The sequence below is a fragment of the Tachysurus fulvidraco genome, chromosome 26 (genome assembly GCF_022655615.1).
Source record: "Tachysurus fulvidraco isolate hzauxx_2018 chromosome 26, HZAU_PFXX_2.0, whole genome shotgun sequence".
Classification (NCBI taxonomy): domain Eukaryota; kingdom Metazoa; phylum Chordata; class Actinopteri; order Siluriformes; family Bagridae; genus Tachysurus; species Tachysurus fulvidraco.
In genome coordinates, this window is record NC_062543.1 from 8,182,017 (window position 1) to 8,205,094 (window position 23,078).

The 23,078-nt window shown below is 38.1% G+C and overlaps 1 protein-coding gene across 3 annotated transcripts in view; it reads left to right on the plus strand.

Moving 5' to 3' along the window:
- Positions 1 to 23,078, plus strand: part of usp2b (ubiquitin specific peptidase 2b) — a 36,348-nt gene that overhangs the window by 4,858 nt on the left and 8,412 nt on the right. The window contains exon 1 of one of the 3 annotated variants that reach the window (XM_027165346.2): positions 22,044 to 22,522. The exons of the other annotated variants lie outside the window; for them this stretch is intronic. Within the exon in view, the coding sequence (XP_027021147.1) occupies positions 22,364 to 22,522 (159 nt within the window). The 5' untranslated portion in view covers positions 22,044 to 22,363. Of the gene's footprint in view, positions 1 to 22,043; positions 22,523 to 23,078 lie in introns of those variants that run through there. 3 annotated transcript variants of the gene reach the window in all.

Here is a 23,078-nt window from a genome sequence, read left to right on the forward strand (position 1 = left end):
TATAACTTGATTTGTATCCTGAACGTGCCACCTCAGATCCAGTCTGTGTATTTGAAAGGCTTGTCTTTGGCTTTGTATTATAAGAGCTTTAAGACTATTTGGCTTCAGAAGGCTAAAATGAAATTACAAGCAAGTTCAGACTTGCTCTTCAAAGTTTCACACTCGCAGGTCACACGTTCGTGTAAGCACACTTGGGGTTAAAACACTAATTAACACCCAGTGCCCTTCCTTTTTTGCCGGTAATAAGAACACTCATACTGTACGTGCATGAACAAACGTTTGAAATAAGTGTGCAATTATAATGCTGCACCTTGGTGTTGATGGGGACATTTTGTGCTGAGATCGTTTTGTGCACAATATAGGTTTGCTGTTCTATCATTAATACTTGTAATTCTATTATATGAACACTAGAGGGTGCTCATTTTATGAAACATGGATGCTAGATTTGATTAGATTAGAGTGACACACACACACACACACACACAAACACATATTCATCACTGTCATCAGTGGTGGGTTAGTGAGTTGAAAAGATCAGTAAGGGGACCGCTTTGGCTTAAAAGCTCTTTCATAGCCTGCTGGTCTTAGACTGCAAGCACCTGAACCTCTTCACAGTGGATAGGAGGGTAAACAGTTTATGGGTTCGGTTACAGGCTTTACACAGACATTGCTTCCTCTGGGCGTCTGGAAGTGTGGTCCCAATAATGCACTGAGTGGTTTTCCCCACCCTCTATAGTGCTTTATAGCTTGTGACAGAGCAATTCCCGTGCCAGACTGTGATACTGTACAGCTGGTGAGGATGCTCTCAGCTGCACATCAGTAGCAGTTGGTAGCAGGTGGCTCTTCCTCAATAATCTCAGGAAGAAGAGGTTCTTGATCAGCCTGGAAGTGTTATTCTACCAAGTCCTCAGAGATGTGGATCTCAGGACCTTGAAGCTGATAACACGTTCAACCATCATCACGTTAAAAGGGATATGCGCTAAATGGCTTCTTCCTAGGTTATTGTCAGGGCACCAAGCAGCCAGGTGCTTCACCTCCTCTCTGTAGTCTGACTTATTCCTGTCGCTGATGAGGAGAATCAACTTAGTGTCCTCTGAAGACTTGATTATAGTGCATAGTCCTGCAGTCATGGGTGAAGATACAGGTAGAGTACAGGGTGGGACTCGGCACACAGCTTTGGGGTACGCCAGTGCTCAGTGTGATGGTTGAGGAGATAATGTTATGTAACAACATGCTGCTGTCTGTTGCTCAGGAAGTCCAATATCCTATTGCAAAGGAAGGTGTTGATTGCAAGGTCACCAAGTTTAGTGATCAGATTGAATGTGAACTGAAATTAACAAAGTGCATTCATGTATATGTGTTTTTGTTATCCAGGTGAGTTAGTATGGTGTGTAATGCTATGGAGACAGCATCCTCAGTGCTCCTTTTTCTATAGTAGACAAATTGATGAGGGTCCAGTGTGGGTGTAAGGCTGGTTTAGAGATGTGCTAGGGCTAACCTCTCAAAGCGCTTCATGATTATGGGTACAAGTGCTACAGGGTGGTATTCATTCAGGCATACTGGCTTAGAGTACTCATCTTTGTGGATTTTGCTAATTTATTTTCTATTTTTTTTCTAGATGTTCTGGACTATATAATCTATAGCAACTCAAATGAACACTCTAAGTACTCTAGCATCTCAGAACACACAATACATTGAACCTTGACATCAGGTTCCTTTCCTGTCAGCCAAGAACAGGAATCTGTTGCTATCATTGGCAAAGATTTTCCAAACTAGAGAGTTAAAGACAGGTTATTATTTTCTTATCTTCAACCATCTAATGTGTTCCTCTGCTGTTGTAGTCCATCCACCTTATGGTCCAGTGTTTTGTGATGCTGACATGCTGCTCCACTTACCAATGATCACAGATGATTGTATGAGTTACTGTATACTTTCTAGCAGCTCAAACATATCTGGTTATTTTCCATTGATCTCTTGGCTCTTGTTCATCCACAAGACAGTCTCCAGTTTGACGATAAGCTAGGGTTATTCTGTGTAGGGTTTCTTGGCATGTTCTTACATCTTCTGTTTTTTTAGTTCCTTTCCAATGTCCTAAAATATGCCAGTAGGTTGACTGGAAATGATGGAATACCAATATGTGAAGCCATACTTTCTTCCTGTGTGCTTGAAATAACCTTGATATCAACTATGAGTGATTTTGGAAGGCAGGATTCTGTAGTATAATCTTATTTTGCACACTAAATGGAAACAGGATGCTGCATTTATTACTGTTTTGGTTTTTTTAACTAAGAAAAATTGAATGAAAGTAATTGAATCACAGCAATTTATGGAGCACTTTTAAATGAATCAAATAGCTATAAAACAAGTCCAATTAGTCCAAAGTAGTGTTCACGCTCCTCTAGTTACCCGAACTTGGCAGAACCACTATGTGGTTTTTTTTTCCACTGCTTCCAGGAAATATATATGAAAAATGCCAAGCATTAGTTATGCTCAGTAATGTACTGTTCCAGTATGTTCAGTGCATTTCTGAAAAGATTAGTCTGGATCAGAATAGCAGTAGAAATCCCTTACTCCTAGATCTCAGCACTTCTATCTATCTATCTGTCTGTCTGTCTGTCTGTTTATTTATTTATTTATTTATTTATTTATTTCTTTATTATGTATTGGTGCACAGCACAGCTCAGGCTTCACTAGAGGGCAGTGTTTGTTTATTGCTGCCACAAAATGTAAAACCTCTGCTGGAAGTTAGGACATGTTGCTGTAACTTAATATATATTAACAGATAAGAGAAAAATACAGTCTTTTGGAAATATACATTTATATAAATTCTAAGTGTATTCAGGACCTACACAATCATACACAGTAGGGTATGTTGTAGATGACTGCTCTTATATAAAAAAGAAATTGAGGCAAAGTCAAGATAAAAAAAAAAGGATTAAACCGGAATTTAACAATAAAATATGATAAAGTACAAAAGTAGAATATTAAGGAAATAAATTCAATCTGCTGTGCAATAAAGTGGGAGGCTGTGTAAAATAACAGACATAATATGGGGAAAATAGAAAAATTTTCCTTTTGTCTATTGGTGTAACGTTATCGTGTACACTGTGAAGACTTTATAGAGTGTACATTTATAATGTGTGTACAGATTGTTTTTATCAAACACTAGGCATTCTTGTAGACTTATCAGTATGATTTACACATTAGCTACATTAGTTAATGATAACACAGGCTAAACGTATTTTAATCAACACTATCACTACGTAAGTGCTTACTGATGATGTTGAGCAATGTTTCAGCTATCTATCAGAAGCCTGTCCAATTATTAGGAGCTTTTACATTCTACAATTCTACACTTCATTGTCAAATACTGTAGAAGAGAATGATTGAATATATATTTTGAGGGTTTGTTATATAACAGGCTGATATTTTATCACACCGAGGCAAAGAATGAGTATGGGCTTTAACGCGCTCTTGAAATGTACAGGCAAAACCGCTGTGGCTTTGGCCTGCAGTAAAAGTGGCTTGTTCCCAGAATCTGGGATTGTGGAGATTATGTGTTCTGCAGTCACGTGGAAATAAATCTGGAATCAGGCCACGGGTCTGACCTGGGTGTTTATTCTGGCCAGCAATCAAGCAACAGGGTCTGCAATATGACCCACGGATTATGCAAGATTTTATGTCAAGGCACTCTTTGCTTTACTTTATAAATTTCCAAAGAGCATATAAATGTGTTAATTTTAAATATTTTTATGTGTTTAGAAATTGTATTTACATTAGTCTTGTGAAAAGTGATTTTTTTTTTACCATTTAATAAAAAAAAAACATTATTATAAAAGAGTATGCTGTTACAAACATAAATAAATAGCAAGAGGGCGTCCTTTCTCGCCCACCATTTTTCAGTAATATTTATTGACATAATGAAAAATCCAATGTAGAATTAGTGATGTTAAGACTAAGACTGTTAATACAAAGAAAGTTCCTGCAACTGTATGATTGAGCACTAAAGCCCTGCTGCATCAGTTTCCTGCTGCAAGACCTCAATCCTGCAGCAGACTCCCTATAAAGACGAATTTAAACAGCACTGTGGATAATGTAGGAAACCATTATAGATAAGTGATTGTTTGACCTTTAAACACTTTGAATTTTAATTTAAAATAAGTCTTCATCAATATCATTAAAGAATGATACGGCTTCTCGGACTCCGGAAAGGCAGCCTGAGTCTCCTATTTCTATGTATACATGTCTAAAATATCTATGTAGTATAACTATAAAAACTATAACTATAGATAGTCAGTCATTTTCTTTATGCCGAAGCATCTATACTGAGTGATTACTGAATCTTTGGAGCTTGATCTTTAAAAAACTTCTAGTTTAATTATCACAATGGTGCATAATGGCAAACTGGTTAGAGTTAGCTTGGAGCCCCTCACACTAATGAATATCGTCAGTGGACACACTGCTTATTCTAACTAGCTTGGCATGCACTGTATATAGTGGAGTATGTAGTGTCTAAGTTGTTACTTTTGTTTTGTTTTTTGAAGTATCATGAACTTTTAACTTTTAAATGTATTAAACTTTCAGGAACACATTCTGATGAGGTTTAGTTGAATGGCAGGCAGGATTCCCACATGTAGTAAGATAAAAAAAAAAAAACTGGCAGTGAGGAAAATACATAAGGCAGAGATGGAGGTAGCAGAGATGAAGATGTTGAGGTTCTCTTTAGGAGTGACTAGGATGGACAGGATTAGGAAGGAGCACATCAGAGGGACAGCTCAGGTCGGCTCAGTAGGTTGTGGGGACAAGGACAGAAAGGATAGATTGAGATGGTTTGAACATGAACAGAGGAGGGAGATGGTCATATTGGTAGAAGGATGTTGGAGATGGAGCTGCCAGGTAAGAGGTCAAGAGGAAGGCCAAAGAGGAGATATATGGATGTGTTAAAGGACATGAAGGTAATTGGTGTGAGAGTAGAGGATGCTGAGGATAGAGTTAGGTGGAAACAGATGATTTGCTGTGGCGACCCCTAATGGGAAAAGCTGAAAGTAAAAGAAAGAGAAGATTTACAACACAGGCAGCCAAACCAAAAACATCATGTGTCTTCAAGCAAGGTGAAAAATATGAATATCGTGAGTTGTATATGTGAATATGACAAGTGATGATGTCCGCAGCTCTGCATTTATTCTATTTTCATCAACACGACTGCTATCAAACACATATAATATCACATTGCTGTGTATTTTTAGAATTCTCCTTACTTTCCTTTCTGGATGTAATCTAATGACTGTTACATGTGAATGTGTGAGCAATAGACTTTACTAGTGTGTGTTGTCTGAATGTTGGTTTACTTACTATTTTTTACATGCTTATTGTGGTCTTGTTAGTGACTGGGAGATAAGGATTTGTAACAGGCTTGTAGACTATAAACAGAAAGGGCTCTTTTTTGGCTTCATATAATTTTAATGTTTGCTATAGTAACCGAAATGTTTGCTTGTCTATAATAAACAGATGTTTTACAGAGATCCTTCAGTTAAGTTTTTTTTAATTGTAAGTCAATTAAAAATTTAATTTTGTGTAGTGTGTTTAACAAATGGACACTGGCCAATTGACACAAAGACATTTTTATGGAAATATACAGTTATATATACTAACATATAGTTAGGGCAAAATACTAATTATTGTATTTATTATGAAATGTGTGAAAGGATCCAGTTCACGCATACAGTTTCTAAGGAATGAGGCAGTGATATAAAAGTTCCTAAACAAAATTTCACCAATTGAGCAGGAAAAACAAAAAGATCCATAGTTTTATACACAGACACATGAAGTCTACCACACAGAGAAATCCATGAATACAAGGGTTGAAGTCTGTGAATAGCTAAAAACAAAGCAGTAAAAAATAATTTTAATGTCTTCTATAGTGTGGTTGCACTTAAATTTCCAATTGGTTGTTAGATTTAATATTCAGTTCCTTCTTGCAGTCCCTATGTTATGTGTACACATATTGTTTCTTGGTGCAGTCTAGGCAAGTGACTCGTGTCACCGAGAAGTACAATAAAGTACGAGGGAATAGGTAGAATGTATGGTTATTAATGCTTCATTGGCTAGTGTACAAATAGTACATATGATAGGATGCAGTGCTTGGACAGATCACTGGAATCATGGAGAAGGAATCCTAAAATTCCAAACAACTAGAACTTTAGACATTTCTAACGTTTCCACAGCAAAGCACAGTAACACAAGCTTTAACTAGACCTCATAAGGGTGGAGATCATGGTAAGACAACTTTCATGACCTGACACACCTGAAGGGTTATGGTTTTATTTTTTGTTGCTAATAGTAGCAGTTAATCCTTGATTCTTACTATTGTTGTCTGCAGTTATGCAAGAGAGATGAAAAATCTTAGGAGAATGTTAGAGGAGTGCTAATGGTGTGCCCCAATCATCATAAATGAGCCAACTCATGAGTCAAGACCGATATTTTAGAGTAATATTGGGTTGTTCTGCGTATATGTGTGTCAGTGCGCTGACCCTTCCCTTGACTTGCGTCAAGTCCCAATACTTAAACACCCTCTCTTGTCTGCATTCCAAAAGCAGTGAGTCAGTCCAGAAGTGATTCCCTGTAAAACTTTGTAGATGCTAACATGTGTAGATGCTAACTTTGTAGATGCTAACTTGTGTGTGTGTTAGCTATGTTCACCAATCAGCCATAACATTAAAATCACTGACAGCTGAAGTGAAAAACTTTGATTTGTTACTATGGCACATATCAAACATGTTAGAAGCTTGGAAATAGGGACAAGCATAAGAATCTTTGACAAGGACGTCAAGGACTGAATAGATAACTGGGTCAGAGCATCTGTGGAACAGAGGTTCTCACAGTTTGTTCCTGATGAGCAGTGTTTAGTACTTTAGTACAAAAGTCTTTTAATGGTAGATGAAGCAATGGAAATGAGCTAAAACTGTCAGCTGACCCTTCCCTTGACTTGCCAATATTCTTAAACACCCTCTCATCTTCATTCCAAAGACAGTTGTGTCACTCCAGAAGTGATTCCTTGGCGAATTCTTCAATGCTAATTGTGGTGTGTGTATTAAGTGTTTATGACAATGACAACTGAAGATGTCACTGTGTATTTATATAGGTGAAGGGTTAGTTTTGATGCACCTTGCCCTGTCATCACCAAACCACTCAGTTAGTCATGATATACAGTAGTAGTGACTTTAGGCCATTGAAGCTCTTATAGATAAATATATATATAACTAGTTGAAGCTAGTTATAGATTGGTGAGGCAAGGTCAAGGTAATTATTATTCTGATTCAGTGGAATCTTCATTTATGAATCGAGTTATGTCTCTAAAGGTCTGAAACTATAGTACAATCTAATACCTTATGATGCAAATGTCCTCTCTCAGCACTTCTCTAGTTCAGCCTAATCATGTAGCAGACTTTATTACAGGCTTATATCAGGAAGGCAGGGCTGTAAAAAAAATCTTCTTGTTAGAGGGACTTTAAATTTGTGTAGTTTAAGGTGGTGTGTATAACATCTTAGGCAGGGTCTGCCAGTCGGTTTCAGCGGAATCGAAGATTAATTAGAATGAAAAGACATTAATTTTATATTAAAGAGTTCGGAAAATGTTTATTTTTGCTTTTGCTGCCAAGCATTTGTGTTTTAAATGCAACAATCTCGAAAGGTAATGCAGCTTGCAGGATCAAGATGGTATTCAAGGAAAGAAAAGGCAGGTGTAAGCTGCAGTAGTCCAGTTTCAGGTCGAGAAAGGACTGAACAAGCATCTGAACAGCCTCCATTGAGAGAAATGGCTGAATCCAGTTTGTCCATTGCTGGGGTTTGTGGTGTTTCAGCAGAATGGTAGCTCCCTTGGGAGATCATGAGATAAAGGGAAATCATTTCTGGGGATTTACAGCAGATTTAAAGTTCAGTTTTGCTGAGATTTATTTCCAAATGATGAACTGGAAATGAGAATCTAACTGCCTTAAAGCATGCTTACTTAATAGTCCAGAAAGTTCAGCTAGTCAGAAAGAAGAGTTATGTATCTCCTAAACTTATTGAAAAAATAGAATAGACTGAGGAAATTAGCTGTTTCTATCATAGCTAGCTTGAAATGTTGGTTAGAAGATTAGTGGGTTAAGACACTGCGCTTGATGTAAATCATAATGATTCAGAAACACATCATGGTGGCAGTGGCAGGTCCAGAAATAAAGTTTAGAGAGATGAGAACATGTTTTAATGGTCTGTACACTATGCATTTCAGGTGGATTTAGTATTTTTGTATTACTATTTTAAAATTTTAATTAATATTTTTAAGTTTCACTTTAAATGCATATATTAATTTATTTAGATTTATTCTCCATACTATTATTAAATTTATTTCTTTTTTCTCTTCTGTTTCTATACTTCTGTAAAGCTGCTTCGAGACAATATGACTTGTTAAAAGTGCTATACCAATAAATTTAATTGAATTTTGAGGCAGTTAGGTTCCTCCTTGCAAACGCCATGCTCTGTAGGTTGTTTCCTCTGGTGCTGCTGCCTAGTGTGTAAGCAGAGGAAAGCTGATATTGAATATTAAATGACAATATTGCAGTACACGACATAAGCAGCAAATTCACCTCGCTAGTGTTTTGTATTACAATATTTGCAGTTTACAATGCAGACAAAAAATACAAGTCTAATCTAAATTTGGTAAGAAATATTCAAGTATATTAAGGTCATTTTTTCCTGCAAAGTGTAACTGCAGTGTATTCTTCAAGCAGCCTATTGCTCGTAATATTAATGGAATGAGTTCCCCCTTTGCCTGCCCCAAAATATACATTTTTTCAGCCTTACTTGATCTTGACATTCAACCACTATTTATAATAGCATCCATGACTCCAGTAGTAGATCAACACATCTCAGCTAGAGGCCTTTGCTGGAACATTTCACGCTACAGGCTTCATTCTGTATCACTCCATCCTAACTCTGGCCCATTAAGCAAGCTGTTAGAGCAAAATGCTTGAAGTCAGTGGGTCTCTGTTATGTCTTCGCCAGAGATTTGCTCAGATATTTGTACAAGATAAAAAAAAGTTTTGTGATTTCTCTTAACACAGGTTGTTGGGTATTTTTTTTTTTTTTTATTTTATTTTTTTTAACAGATATGAGCCACTTCTGAATGCTGAGATTGGTTAAGATTGTATAAGAGGATAAGGTGGTCAGGCAGCTGACAGACCTTGTGAGAAGTTTGTGGTATTCAGCATGCTCTACATTCCTATCATACCATTCGTACATCAATCAAAGCTGCAATGCCAGTTTTACAGACATTAGTCTGAACGCTGCAGCAGCGTTGTACAGGCACAGAGCACGTGTTGGTTGCGTGATGCTGGGCGGATACTAATCTTATCATTGTTCTCGTGTCAATCCTATCATCAACTTGGCAGGTCTTTAAGAACATGTACAAGACTAACTCAAGGTCATTGAATATTGCCTTTGGACTTTAGTAGACTTAGAGCAACTTAAAATTCCTAAAATAGGTGGAAAAAATGGTGTTTCATATATAGTTCTGAGAAAATTGACATTTTTGAAATGAAATATTATAAAAATACAACCGCCCCCCTCACCCCAAACACCCCCGATACCCCCACCCCACCCCCCTGTAATTGACTAGACGACTAGAGCTGAGAAGCCCTGCTCCTTCAAAAAGCAAATATACAGTATATGTATATATATTTTTTAAACAAACATTTCATTCAAGTTCATTAAAATCAGTCACACCATGAGAAAGCATGTACACATTCTTTTTACTGTTGATATAAGTCACCTGCTACACAAAGTATGTGCTGCAGATGCTAATGGACAGACATGTTTACACACACTGTAGTCAGCAAAGTAGTCTCTGTATATAATAGTCTTGCATTCTTATGCAACACTGCATCATGCAAAGAGTGGCTATATTTTCAGACTTAATATATCCTGCAATAAGACAGTATTCCATTGAAGATGCATAAGATTTTGGAATACTGCATTCGCTTATTAAGCAACGCATGTGCCTTTAGGTAAGCATGTATTCAGTGTATTCCTGCTATTCAAATTTAATATAACACTAAATATTAACATAGATTTCAGTTAAATTACAATACCACTGTGAAAGCTGTCTCAATTCTGAAATATGTTGTTGTGGTTAGGCCATTATGTGCCTAATAAATGTGACATCTCGATTGTAACATATAGCAAGGAATAGAAGCTTAATGCTAATCTTGTCTCAAGCCGAATGCCTTTTCCATGGTATGGGTTTATTTTTACTGCTAAACCGTTTTTATGGCTGGTGTTTGACAGGCTAGTTTTGTTTAACACAGTTAAATAACTTGACATTTTTGGTGTAACTGCCTTCAATCACTTCTTCAGAAGCATACTGTAGATGACGTTACAGTTTGTAGCCTTTGTGTTTTCCAAAGTAATGGCAGATCAGAAATGGCAGAAATTTCTCATCAATGCAGCAATGTACGTTAGATTTGGGTTAACTTACCACACGGTAAATAAAGTTGTCGTAATGAATGAAAGATGTGGAACAATATACACAAAACTAAGGATATAACCCCTATTTTGGGTGACTCTACTTGTTCCGGTTGTTGTCCTGTACACAGTGTTCGTGTACATGGCAGAAAGGGTGGAAATTATGGGAAATACGGAGATGACGTCATTGATGATACGTCACTACGGTTCTAAAGTGACGAGCGTTTATTTCCTAGTACAAACTTAAACCTCATACACACTACTGTGTCCGGCACTCTGATTCGGCATGTGTTTGTTTTTATACGACTGACCTCAAAAGTACATACTGTTTGACTCTCTGTCCTTCTCTACCTCCCACAACTTTTCTAACACACTTTTTCCTATAATAACCACAACTCCACCTTAAAGCCTTAAAACAAACACTAAATCTTCAGTGTCATATTTGGTCATCTTTCATACCTCAAATTTCTCGGAATAAGAAATAGGAACCGTTCTGCTTATACCTAAAATGCACACAATAAAATATTGTTCCTACAGTTTAGCCACTAGTCCTGTTCCCATCATACCCCACACCCTGTAAACTTTTCTTTCTATTTGTTCTTTCTGGCCTAATGGACCTTCACGCTTGTATGTTTATAGGGAACAATTGCAGCAAATACAGCTCGTCGTTACGGCAGCATCCCAAAATGTATGAATAATTCAAGCATACATTTGTACTTGAGTATTGACTTGTTTCTTGAGAGAAGTAAATTGCTTTTTGGGATTTGCTGGGCAAGGTTTTAAGAGGCAGAGTCTATAGATATGTGTGTGTATATATTTATATATGAAGCACTTTTATTACATCTCCAAAGGAACAGACAGGCCCCTTTATGGTTACAGTCCTCAATAAACCGATAAGGTTACACTGGAAAATTGCAGACTTGGATTTGGTCACTAGCTTTCTTCTTCTTTTACAACAGTATTCTTCCACCAAATCCTCAAGCGCACATGCTATGCTATGTGCCACAGCCTATCATGGCCTCTAGGACGATTCTGTGCTATTACATAACAGTGCACAGCTTGCGGTTGGACTTTTACCAGCTTAGCTGAGGCCAAAGTACCTGAGGATTTCCTTTGGCAACACTACTGTGAAATGTTACTGTTTAATTCTTCATTGTGTGAGAATATGGGAATGTACAAAGTGCATTAATGATGCCTCTAGCTTATGTAAAAGCTAATGAAGTCTGAAGCTCTATGTGTGTGTGCTCTGGAATGTTTAAACCGAATGGAAAGTTACTAATTTGTTTTTCTGTTCTTCAGCAAAGGATTTTCTTAGAACGTAACAGAGTACGACACTTAGCTTGACCTGGAAGTCTTATCATATCAGGAGCTGTTGCTCCAGAGGAACCTATTGAACATTTTTAATCAAATATTTGAAAGAAATCCAACCCCATTCAAATAATAGCTCATGAAGCAGTTGGCTTTGAAAAGATCTGTCATTTCCGTGGCTCTAAATCTTGACATATTTATTTCTTTATATGTATGTAGAATGTAAAAATATCCAAGACATTTAAGGACTGAAGTAATGAAATTATTCCTGGGATATTCAACATAAATGCTATTATACACACACTATACATATCGTCTAACACGGTTTAACAAGAACTGCTGTATCACACTTTATGCTGTTTTATGCAAATTCATGAAAAAACACTCAAGAGGTTCATTTAATGTTTACATCAAATACCGAAAAGGGAAAAAATACTGATTTCTATGACTTTGACCACAGCATGGTTGCAGGTGGCAGACTGTCCGCTTTGAGAAACCGCTGATCTTTTGCTATTTTTGCACACCACAATCTCTAAAGATTACACAAAATGGTTCCAAAACATCCAAGAGTCGGCTTTGTGGGCAAAAATACCTCATCTGATTAGAATAACCAGACTGGTTCAAATAAAAACTTTTAAGTACTTGAAATAGTCACTCGATACAACCCTGCCGAGCTCAAAAGCATATCAAAACACATCATACATGTTTGACTTACAACCGCAGAATACCACTATCAGTAAAAAAAAAAAGAGGAATCAGAGACTAAAGCAGACACAGGCTTACTGATACCAGAGCGCTGAGGAGTAAAAAAAAAGAAAATTCGCATAGTCTTGCAAAGGAGTTGAATTTTATTTTCATATTAGATTCTGTTGATTCTGTGTGAATGACGAAATGTTTGAATTAGTACAGAAGTGATAATGTATTAGAATGAGCTCATTAATATAAAGAATTACTGCTATGGTATGAATCATTGTAAATCCAATGCGAACAGTGGATAGTACAATGAAAATAAGCATATTTCACATATTAAGCGTTCTAGGCAATGTTGTCTTTGCCTTTATGCCTTGAGAGAAAAGTTGAAAAATGCAATCTAAAGTTTAAGAATTTCAGACACTTAACATGCAATAACCATGCAGTATATGTATAAGTCTCAGCTGACAGATCTGCGCTGTGATAAAGCCATAGAGCAGGTCTGATTACAAACGCTGCTAGGTTTGCTTTCATAGAAATTCCTTAAACACAGCACACCTTGAGAAAGTTCTGACTTTCTCATCTGACCTCCTAGTAAAGCAAAGGACACCCAGACATGTGACCTGGTTGAATCATGGTCCAAGCCAAAGTTTGAAGACAAAAAAGAACTAATGAAGTATATGTGAACTATATAACATTGTATATGTGTTTGATAATGCATAGAAAATTTGAGCATCATAGATTTAGTCTTAAAGACAGCAATGGGGTCCTTTATGTTAATAATTATCATACAATGTAGAATAAATTCAAATTCAATTTATTTGTATAGCACCTTTTACAATTCCCGTTGTCTCAAAGCAGCTTTACAGAAGTATAGAAACAGAAGAATGAAAGAAAGATGAAGAAGAAGAAGAAGAAATAAGAATAAAAATAAATAAATTAATACATACAATTAAAGTTGTCAAATTTAAAAAACTATATATCTATCTTTATCCGTAATGAGCGAGTCAGAGGCGACGGCAGCGAGGAAAAACTCCCTGAGATGATATGAGGAAGAAACCTTGAGATGAAACAGGCTCAGAAAGGATCCCATCCTCATTTGTGTGACACTGGACAGGAAATGATGTAAATAATGTCCTTTAAATAACAGTTTATAATAATGCAACCAAGAGCTCTTGAGGAACTAATGGGTCATCGCAAACTCTGAGTTCGCCACAGACCCAACAGAAGAATACCACCTTACTACTCAGTGCAAAATGCATCAGTATCTCTTTCTATATAGATATAGATGGATTTCTCTAAAATTGCATTGAAATGTCAGTACGTTTTTTTTGTTTGTTTTTTTTTTTTGTCTCTTTTTTGTTCAAGACTATTATACTATAGCCAACAGTTTGCTTTACTTTCTACCTGAAAAAGATGGATTAAAAAGAGTTACTTTGGAAATGCACATGCCTTTTATACACAACTATATATCACAACTTTTATTTGATCTCTTTCGTATGTTTTTTAGCTACACAACCATGAGGTCGGATAAGGACAGACGTCATCTTTATTTATATCCTTAACACTGCATTAAAGTGCATTTCCAAAACCCGCACTAAACCAATTTAATTTTGCTCTACTTCTTGCAACGGTATCTTTAATTGAAGTTCATCATCTTGGACCTTTTAGCATGCTATAGCATGTTGTAGCTGTCATTTGAAATGAGAAGCACCGTAAGCAGGACAGACATTGTTTACCATACATGGTGAGTTGTGTGTGTCCATGCACATACGTGGAAATGAGTGTGGCCATACACAAGCTCATTAAGTTAGAATGTGTGGGATTTATCAGTAGTCATAGTGTACAGCAGAGTGTATGCACTTGTGATAAATTCTAGTTAGTACTCTGTTGTATTTTTGCTGTGATAAATAAGGCCCCTGGCCTGCAGTGAGCACAGAGGAGCACTGAATCCTAACCAATATAATACCTGGCAGTCATTTCTCATTTATGACATGTCTTTAAGTGAAACAGATCCTTGAAAATGTGCCGAAACACACATTAACAAAACAGCAGTAACTCAGTTGTAGTAACTTATTACACAAGAGGAAATGAGTTTGATCATTTCTCTGCACCATGGTCCATCTTTTTTAAACTCGGTAGAATAGGAACATTCTTCTACTGTTACTTTTAGTTCCAAGACGTCTTTTTATCTATTTTATTTAGTCAACAGATGGCATTTAGTGAGTGTCATAAACCTCATAAGCAAGTCTGTTTGTGACACTGAAAAAGCGAACATGGTTTGAGGCTAATGTTATGTTTAATAATGATAAATCAACAATTTTAAGCTCTACTTACTAAGCTACAGGAGCTACTCATATTCCAAATGCAAAGACTGACAGTAATATGAGCCAGATGGTTATTGCATCATTGCAAATACAAAATACTGGAGTATATAGTGAAAATAAGAGTGCTGCTGGGCAAACACTCAGAGGAGGCTTAGAGTCTGCTGAAGAAATTGTCTTTGTAATTGAGAGCTTATAACACTTAACATATATTCTCCTTTGTGTGTGTGTTTGTGTGTGTGTGGTGTTTGTGTGTGTTGAAGTGTCCATTAGCTGCATTGATCATTACAGTGGGGCTGGAAAGTAATAGAACCCCTTCACATTTGATACAGTTCAGACTTAATCTCAAATAGATTTAAATGAAGAAGCCTTTATTTGTCACATATACTGTAGGTAACAGCACAGTGCAATTCTGTACTTCACCTCTACTAGCTTGTCTCCTAGCTCCTAGCACTGTTGGAGCAGAAAGGGTAAAATGCTTTGCTCAAGGTCCCACATTGGCAGATTGTCAATGTTGGGTTTGAACCTCCAAACCTTCTTATCAGAAACCCAGAGCCTTTACAATTAAACTACTACCGATATTCCAAAATAAAAAGCAAAAACAAGATTTTAGAAAATGTTTTGCGGATTTTGACAACTATTACAGATTTTAATCTTCTAGTATCTGAAAGATTTGGGCAGTTTCTCCCTTCTCCCTGATGCCTGCTTCATGGATCTGCTTCCTGGCAGATTATCTCAAGCTCAATCATATTGGATGGAGAGAGTCTGAAAACTGCCATCTTCAGGTCTCTCAAAAAAATTTCTGTGAGGTTCATATCTAGCCTTAGGCTGGGTCACTCAGTGGCATTTAGAGACTCTTGAAACATTATCTTGGCTGTAAGCTTTGGCTCGATATTGTGCCAAAAAGTGAAATGTCTGACCACTCCGGATCAGGTTTACATTCACCCTTCCCTCAATTCTGACTAGTTTCTCCATCCCTGCCACTAACAAGCAACCCACAGTATGATGCTGCCAACACCGTGCTTCACCATAGGGATAGTGTTAGCCAGCTGGTAAGTCTGTTAGACAGCAGTGTAGTCTTTGGTCTCATCAGACCTCTCATTCTGTCCTGTTGTGTGTGTGTGTGTGTGTGTGTGTGTGTGTGTGTGTGTGTGTGTGTGTGTGTGTGTGTGTGTGTGTGTGTCTGCACGCGCATTCAGTAACTTTGATCTGATCTGGTATTGCGTCAAACCCGCAGCACTCAAGTCCTGTGACAGTCTGTCTTGTGACACTCATAATGTCATGCATATTACACTGCAGTGTCACCATATTACACTGTAATTAAAATGTCTTACTGTAGAATTACCATTTAATTTCGAACAACCCTCTACAGTGACATATACTTGTTAATTCCAGTCAAAGGTCTAAATTCAATAATGCAGATATTACAGTAAATCATTTTGACTTCATTTTTAGATTGTTTGAGTGGCCATGTTATCTGAGTAACATTACCGCACCGAACTGTGAATCATATGAACCTCAGCTTCTGATCTATATAAAGGTGAATCAGAACTCTCAACATTCTCCTCACCTTCAGCCAGATAAATGAAGATACAACCCTTGGTTCTGAAATGAAAGAAGAAAAAAAACATATGATGCAGACACCATCATTTAGCCAGTAAAAATGCTAGACAGTGGGATTATAATATCCTTTCTGTGGAATTGTGTAACTGGGAAAAATCATTTCTGAATTCATTGTAGAGTTAACACTAATTTCCTTCCTGGTGAAGCCATCAAATGTTCAATGATTAAGACCAATGTGCTGCAACACCATTTCAAAGCCGGTGCTATAGTTTCCAAGCAGTTCTACCCATAGCAGTCCCATATACTGTATCTCCAGGTATTTTACTGGTGTTTAATTTCAGCATTGCTTTTTTTATTCACTCTGGATGTTTAATGTAGTCTTCATGTTTGGTCTCAGACAAACGTACACAATGATCCTTGGAAATTTGATGAACTAACTACAGCTTGGGCTAAATGATCTACAAGTCGTAATAAAACAGCATGACCACCAACCTTCTTAATTATTTGTATTTGATTCATGGATTATTTGATTCTACTTCAAAATTCTGGAAACATTTAATTAATAACCTACAAAATTACAAATGCTGGCTGTTAATTACAGACATAAGGAGTCTCAGATAGCAACGCACACTGTTCTGAGCAGGACGAGGGCTTTTTGTGAAATGCTTGTGAGAGTCTCTGGTAGTCACATGACTAGTGTGAGTATGTGAGTGTAGTTTTCAGATGTGTGTAGCAATGCTATTAGGAATGTGGCTTTAAATTCAATGCAATACTTTTTTGCTGTTTGCCGCACATCTGCAGGCTGCTGTGCATCCCTGACGAGTAATTTGCGTCACTGTGATGTTTTTGTGAGTGTTGTTGCAGCGCGTGCGCCGTGAGCTATTGTGGAATCGTTTAGAGGTCAGTGCAATGTTAGGTTTCTATTTTTGACTGGCGGGTCCAGACTGAGTCACTGCAGTGGTCTTGGTGACATCACTCCGTCTGTGTTGCAGCTTATAATAGATTAAGCTTTTTGCACACACGCATACACGATACATCTCCCTTCTTTTTCTGTGTGTGTGTGTGTGTGTGTGTGTGTGTGTGTGTGTGTGTGTGTGTGTGTGTGTGTGTGTGTGTGTGTGTGTGCTAGCAGCATCGAGGTGAAGGCACACTGTTTTAATTTATGCCTAAATACAGCATCCGCTGCATTCTCACATTCCCTCACATGTGAATGAATGGAGCAGCCCACACATCATTCCCACCTGCATGGTTCATCTGCAGCATTTCTCTACTCCTACATGTACAAGTAGTTTGTTCTGTTGCCAGTTACTGAAGCTTACTTTTTTATTAATTAAACCTACCGTATAGGTCACTTTGTAGATCAACAAAAACTATTGACTCTAGCCCATCTGTTGCTACGCCTGTTGCTCTGTCTATCCATCAGTGGAAATGTACCACCAGAAGCCAGATGTTATTTGCGTCCTCTCCGCTGCCAATCTGAGAATAATAACTGTGGTGCCACCTCATAGCTCTTTCCAGTGATTCATCATCTTTTTACAGCCCTCATTGGTAACAGTATCGTGATTTCTCCCAAGTGTATGTACTTTAATATTTGTTGCAAATGCATCAGCCAGCTTTCAGACCAAATAATTGTATGAAAAGAAACGGAATGCAGTGATATTTTTAAAGCTTAACCAATGAGGTACCACTTCTCTGTTAACATTAGACAGTTAGATTGATCTACTGATTAGAAGGTCATGAGTTAAAGTCCAAGAACCACCAAGCTGCTTCCAGTGGGCCCCCAAAGAAGGCCCCTGACCCCCAATTTCTCAGTTGTATAAATGTTATAAGTCGCTCTGGATAAGGGTGTCTGCCCTACATGTAAATGTTAACTAAGCCCTTTAAAAATGTACTAAAACTAAAACAAATAATTTGATAAATGAAGAAAATATTTAACTTGCTCTTTTTCTTTTTTTTAAACAATTTTTAATAAGGAGTTGAAACATTATCTGTCTGTGTACAGAAGCTGTGTACATAAAGTTAATCTTTTTTCTAATGTGTGTGCAATACATTAGGGAGGTGATAGAACGGCATTAAATTACACCATACGTAGCGGTTTAACCGTTAAGTTTAACAGAAGTGCATCGAGATTCAACACAACTTTCAGTTATTACATGAAAGGCTAAATAGGTAAAGCAAATCTGAAACATTAATTATTAGCCCTTTTCTCTGAAGGGTGAAGGCAAAGCTTGTGCAAGTCAGTAATGCTAAACTCATTCCTCTAAAGTTCACCGTTTCTCCGTGAGTGACGTTGATCCTCTTTATGATTGTTGAAATTCCAAACCTGCTAAGCAGTACAGTGCTTACTGCTAAGCATTATGTTTTACCATAATGGTATGATTGGTTTCAACCTAACTTGATCATCTGTGCCATTTTTATGATGAAACTGACACAACAAAACTGTACCTACTGAAATTCCAAAATTAGCACTAATTTCTAATTTCCAGATGGTTCAGTCTGACTTTTTCTTACAGTTTGTTCGTTTGTGTTTCTGGTCACACACTGCATTATGTAGCAGTATCAAATCTCTTTAAATATGGTTATGTTTCCATCTCTAATCAAATCAAAGGGTGTATACATACTTTGTGCCCAGTGCTTTGTTCTGTGCCTCGAGACTTGTATCAAGACCAAACGCACTTGTCATTAGCATGTTGCTTGTTTAATAAACTCAGGCTTAGATCACTGCAGAGTTGTGTTTTTGTATCTTGTGCTTGTTTTGCTTAAAAAGATCATTACACCTGTGAGAAATGAAGAAAATAGAAGGAGGAGTGAAGTACCTGTTTGTTTCTTTGCACAAACTTTTTCACAAAGACACAAAGTGAACATGTACCTACCTGATTTTGTCTGTATTTGGTGTACTCGGTTCTTTGTCCAGGTTTTAGTTCTCAAGTCTCAATCACTTTGTGTCTTTTTCTCTTACACGACACACAGTCGTGGAAAAGCTGTATTTTATAACATCCGTCGTTGATTAGGAAGTGAAAGGTCACAATCATTCGCTTCAACCTGGCCTTATATAAGCTTAATCTGGAGTGATATTTTATAAATGAATGCATTAATTCACACAAAGCTGGCCAGCTCACTAAAGAGACGGAAATGGAGGAAGGATTCTTGGATCAAACTATCAGTTTCTGTAATGTTCAGTCACTAACACAGCTTTGTCATGATTTAATCATGTCACGTGTTCATAATGGACTTAACGAGCTCCTTATTAGGAACACCTCTATACATTCACGCATTTAATTTATCAGCCAATTGTGTGGCAGAAGTATAATGCATAAAATCACGCAGAAGAGCATCTTCAGGTCATGTTCACATCAACCATCAGAATGGAGAAAAATGTGATCTCAATGATTTTGACTGTGCCATACTTGTTGGTGCGCGACGGGCTGGTTCGATTATTTAGCATCAGGAACTGCTGATATCCTGGAATTTCCACACAAAACAGACTCTAGAGCTTACATAGAATGGTGTGAAAAAGAAATTACATCAAGTGAGTGACAGTTCTGTTAGTAGAAACACCTTGTTGATGAGAGAGGCTAGTGGTTAATGGACAGACTGGTTTAAGCCAACAAGAAGGATACAGAACCAAATATGAACTTCTGCTCTTGTAGGCCATCTAACTCAAGGCTCAGTGGTTTGTGTATCGAGATGGTTTTTCTGTTCACCACATTTGTAAAGAGTAATTATTTGACTTACTGTATATTCGCTATATTCGCTCCCTCAACAAGGCATTTCTACCATTTCTAGAACCATTGGTACCTTGATGTGTATTGTTTTTCACACCATTCTGTGTAAACTCTCGAGACTAGCTGAAACATCGAATTAGCTGTTTAGATAGCACCACATGAACGAATAGGTGTGTAATAAATGGATAATAAATGGTGGCGTGTTCCTTTAAAATGATGTAATAGTGTCATCTGAGGGCAGATTTAGGTCTTTTGCATGTCCTTAGTCACCACTTAGCATAAGACACTTTCGAAAGTAAAGCACATAACCCTTTCTTTTTTGTCGAGTACACAAGCAACAGATGCACTTCAGGGTATCTAAAATACCTGAGACTGATGTCTGCCCCCACAGCTGGAGGAACAAAAGGTGTAAGACTGTTCTTGATGGGTGCATAATTACCTTTTCAGCTGTCCCTGACGAAGGCAGCTCGGCTCTTCCATGTGGTGAAAGAGCTAAACGTAATGAACCTCCTGCTCTGGGCACATGAAGCTGAGTCATTAATTCTGAACTGCTGCCCTGAAGGAGCACTGAACACACATGCATGACAGTAACAGGCTCTAAAGAAGCTGTGGAGCTAGAAATGCACACAGAGGTTAGTGGTTTGATGGCTGTGTGAACTGACTCACACTCTTTCCTAACATTCATTTAAGAGCCTCGCTTACAGTGATGACAAAGATCGTGATGCTCTGAGACAGGTTTCTTGGCTGAGAGTCATGATTACTATAAAAAAGAATTACTGTCAGCTGCGTGGGTAATATTATAAAACATGACTTCATGTCTTCAAGGCTGCATTAATGCAGAAAGCAGAAAATGGCAAGGCATTGTGTTATTCGATTCCATATTGTCTTTTAATGGGTGTTTCTATTTAATATGCTTGTTTGGGATTTATATCGAACTCTGAATTAGATCTGTTCACTAAAATTTGTGGAATTGAAGGTTATAAGACGATGAAATGGGCACACAGACTGAAAAGTCAACGTCTTTTGCAGCATGTGTGGTAAACTCTTGCCTGGTATTTCTGTCACCAGTCTTTTTGTTTTTCTTTTGTGCTGTCTGCATCTGTTCTGTCACATTTTGATGTACACAGCTTCCAGATGGACAGCCCATGATGCCCTCAGGCATCACCGATGTGCACCGCTGTGACACCGTTTTGGCCCTATGGACACTTGGCCATTGTAACAAGTAGAATTTTTTATACTAATTTCCACTGATTTTCTTGCGCTGAAGTGGATTTGGACACAAACTTATATGGGTCTGTGAATTTTCCAGGACTAAAAACTGCCCTGTGAAGTACATGAAGTGCCTATATTCCTTACATATTTTATTTTTTATGTATAAGGGCTCATCATTTGAAGGAATTCCACAAGAAGCGAGATTTGATGGAGTCTGTTGGGGATTTATTTCCTTTAAAAAAATTTTATTTATTTATTGATACCTATTGAGAACAGACTGGTTAATGTATCTGTCATGCATTCAACTTTTCTGGCTCTTAGGGAAGCTTTTTTGGCTTCGGCTCCCCCACGTCGCTCCAGTGAGTCCACATCTGTGGATGACTGAGAGAGCTATAAGCCAAGGCAGCTGAAACGTGAAAGCTAGAGACTGCAGTTTGGTGAATTTCCTGTTGTTAGCAATGAGAGAACTCACTACGCAGTCACAGTCAGGACACTTCACAACCCAGGGGTCATACCAGATCCTGGAGAGGTAGATGATCAAACAAAAGGGTGAATGTGGAAACCAAGCATCGTCAATGGAAGACGAATGCGTCCTCCGTTTTGGAGTGAACCCAAGAAGGTCTTGGTACGTCCTCCGTGTGCTGACGTCAAAAAGCACTATGACGTCAGTCTGAAGGAGGCGTGTCCGCGCGCGCCTTGTAAAAAAAACCCAAACGCAGCGCACAGACTTGTCCATTAGTCCTCTAAGGCTGTGAAACAAGCATAGCAGCGGACTACACCAGCGCGAGTTCTGATTTACAGCTTTTCTACCTCTACATTTTTTTCGTTATTTATCCCTGAATGCATTGCACATTCGTTACAATCCGCCCCCAAGGACACTGTGCTTGTAAGCGTCGGAGCATAAAACAGCGACTTCAACCACTGTGGCGATGAGAAGATCGGCTACTCTACAGCAACAGCGTCACTAACTCGCAGATCTGATCGCGTACAAAGTCGAAGAGATTCAGTTCGTGTGTGTATAAGGTCTGTTTCGTGGTCATTATGCCCAGCCTGCGTCAGTCATACACGGTGACGGTGCTGGAGGAGCCTCCGACCTCCGGTTTCCCCTTCAGCAAAGCGGAGACACGCAGGAAAAGCGCGTCCGTGTCGCGCTCCATGCTGGTCTCCACTTTCGTCGGTCTCCTTATTAACCAGGCCAAGGTGAGACACAACAAGGTTCTGGACCCTGTCCTTTATAGTATGTTTTATGTAGTTGGGTTTATATTTGTTGAGTTTTTTGTTTGTTTCAGCTTAGTGCGTAAGTGCGTAAAACTTGTGTGATGTTTCTCAGCCCAGACCTGATGTTTCTCAGCCCAGACTTGATGTTTCTCAGCCCAAACCTGATGTTTCTCAGCCCAAACCTGATGTTTCTCAACCCAAACATGTCCTAATGCTGTAGTCTACCTGTAACCAACTCTCGTCTCAACGTGTGATTAGTTATTATGTGAAATGAACCAATTACGCGTCTGCGTACAATCCACGGGTTCACATTGCCATCGTTATATACAGCGTCATCATTTTACTTCTAGTTCTGTACTAACGCTGCACATTTGCTGGCAGTCACAAAAAGTGCTAAGTTGGGATTTGGAGGTGCAAACACTTGTTGCTAGGCTGGAACTCTGAATATTGCATCATTTGCACTTTTAGTGGAACATAATTATTGTTGTACTTTTGAGGCTGCAGGAAAGTCTTGTCTGTACCTGAGGACAAAATGCAC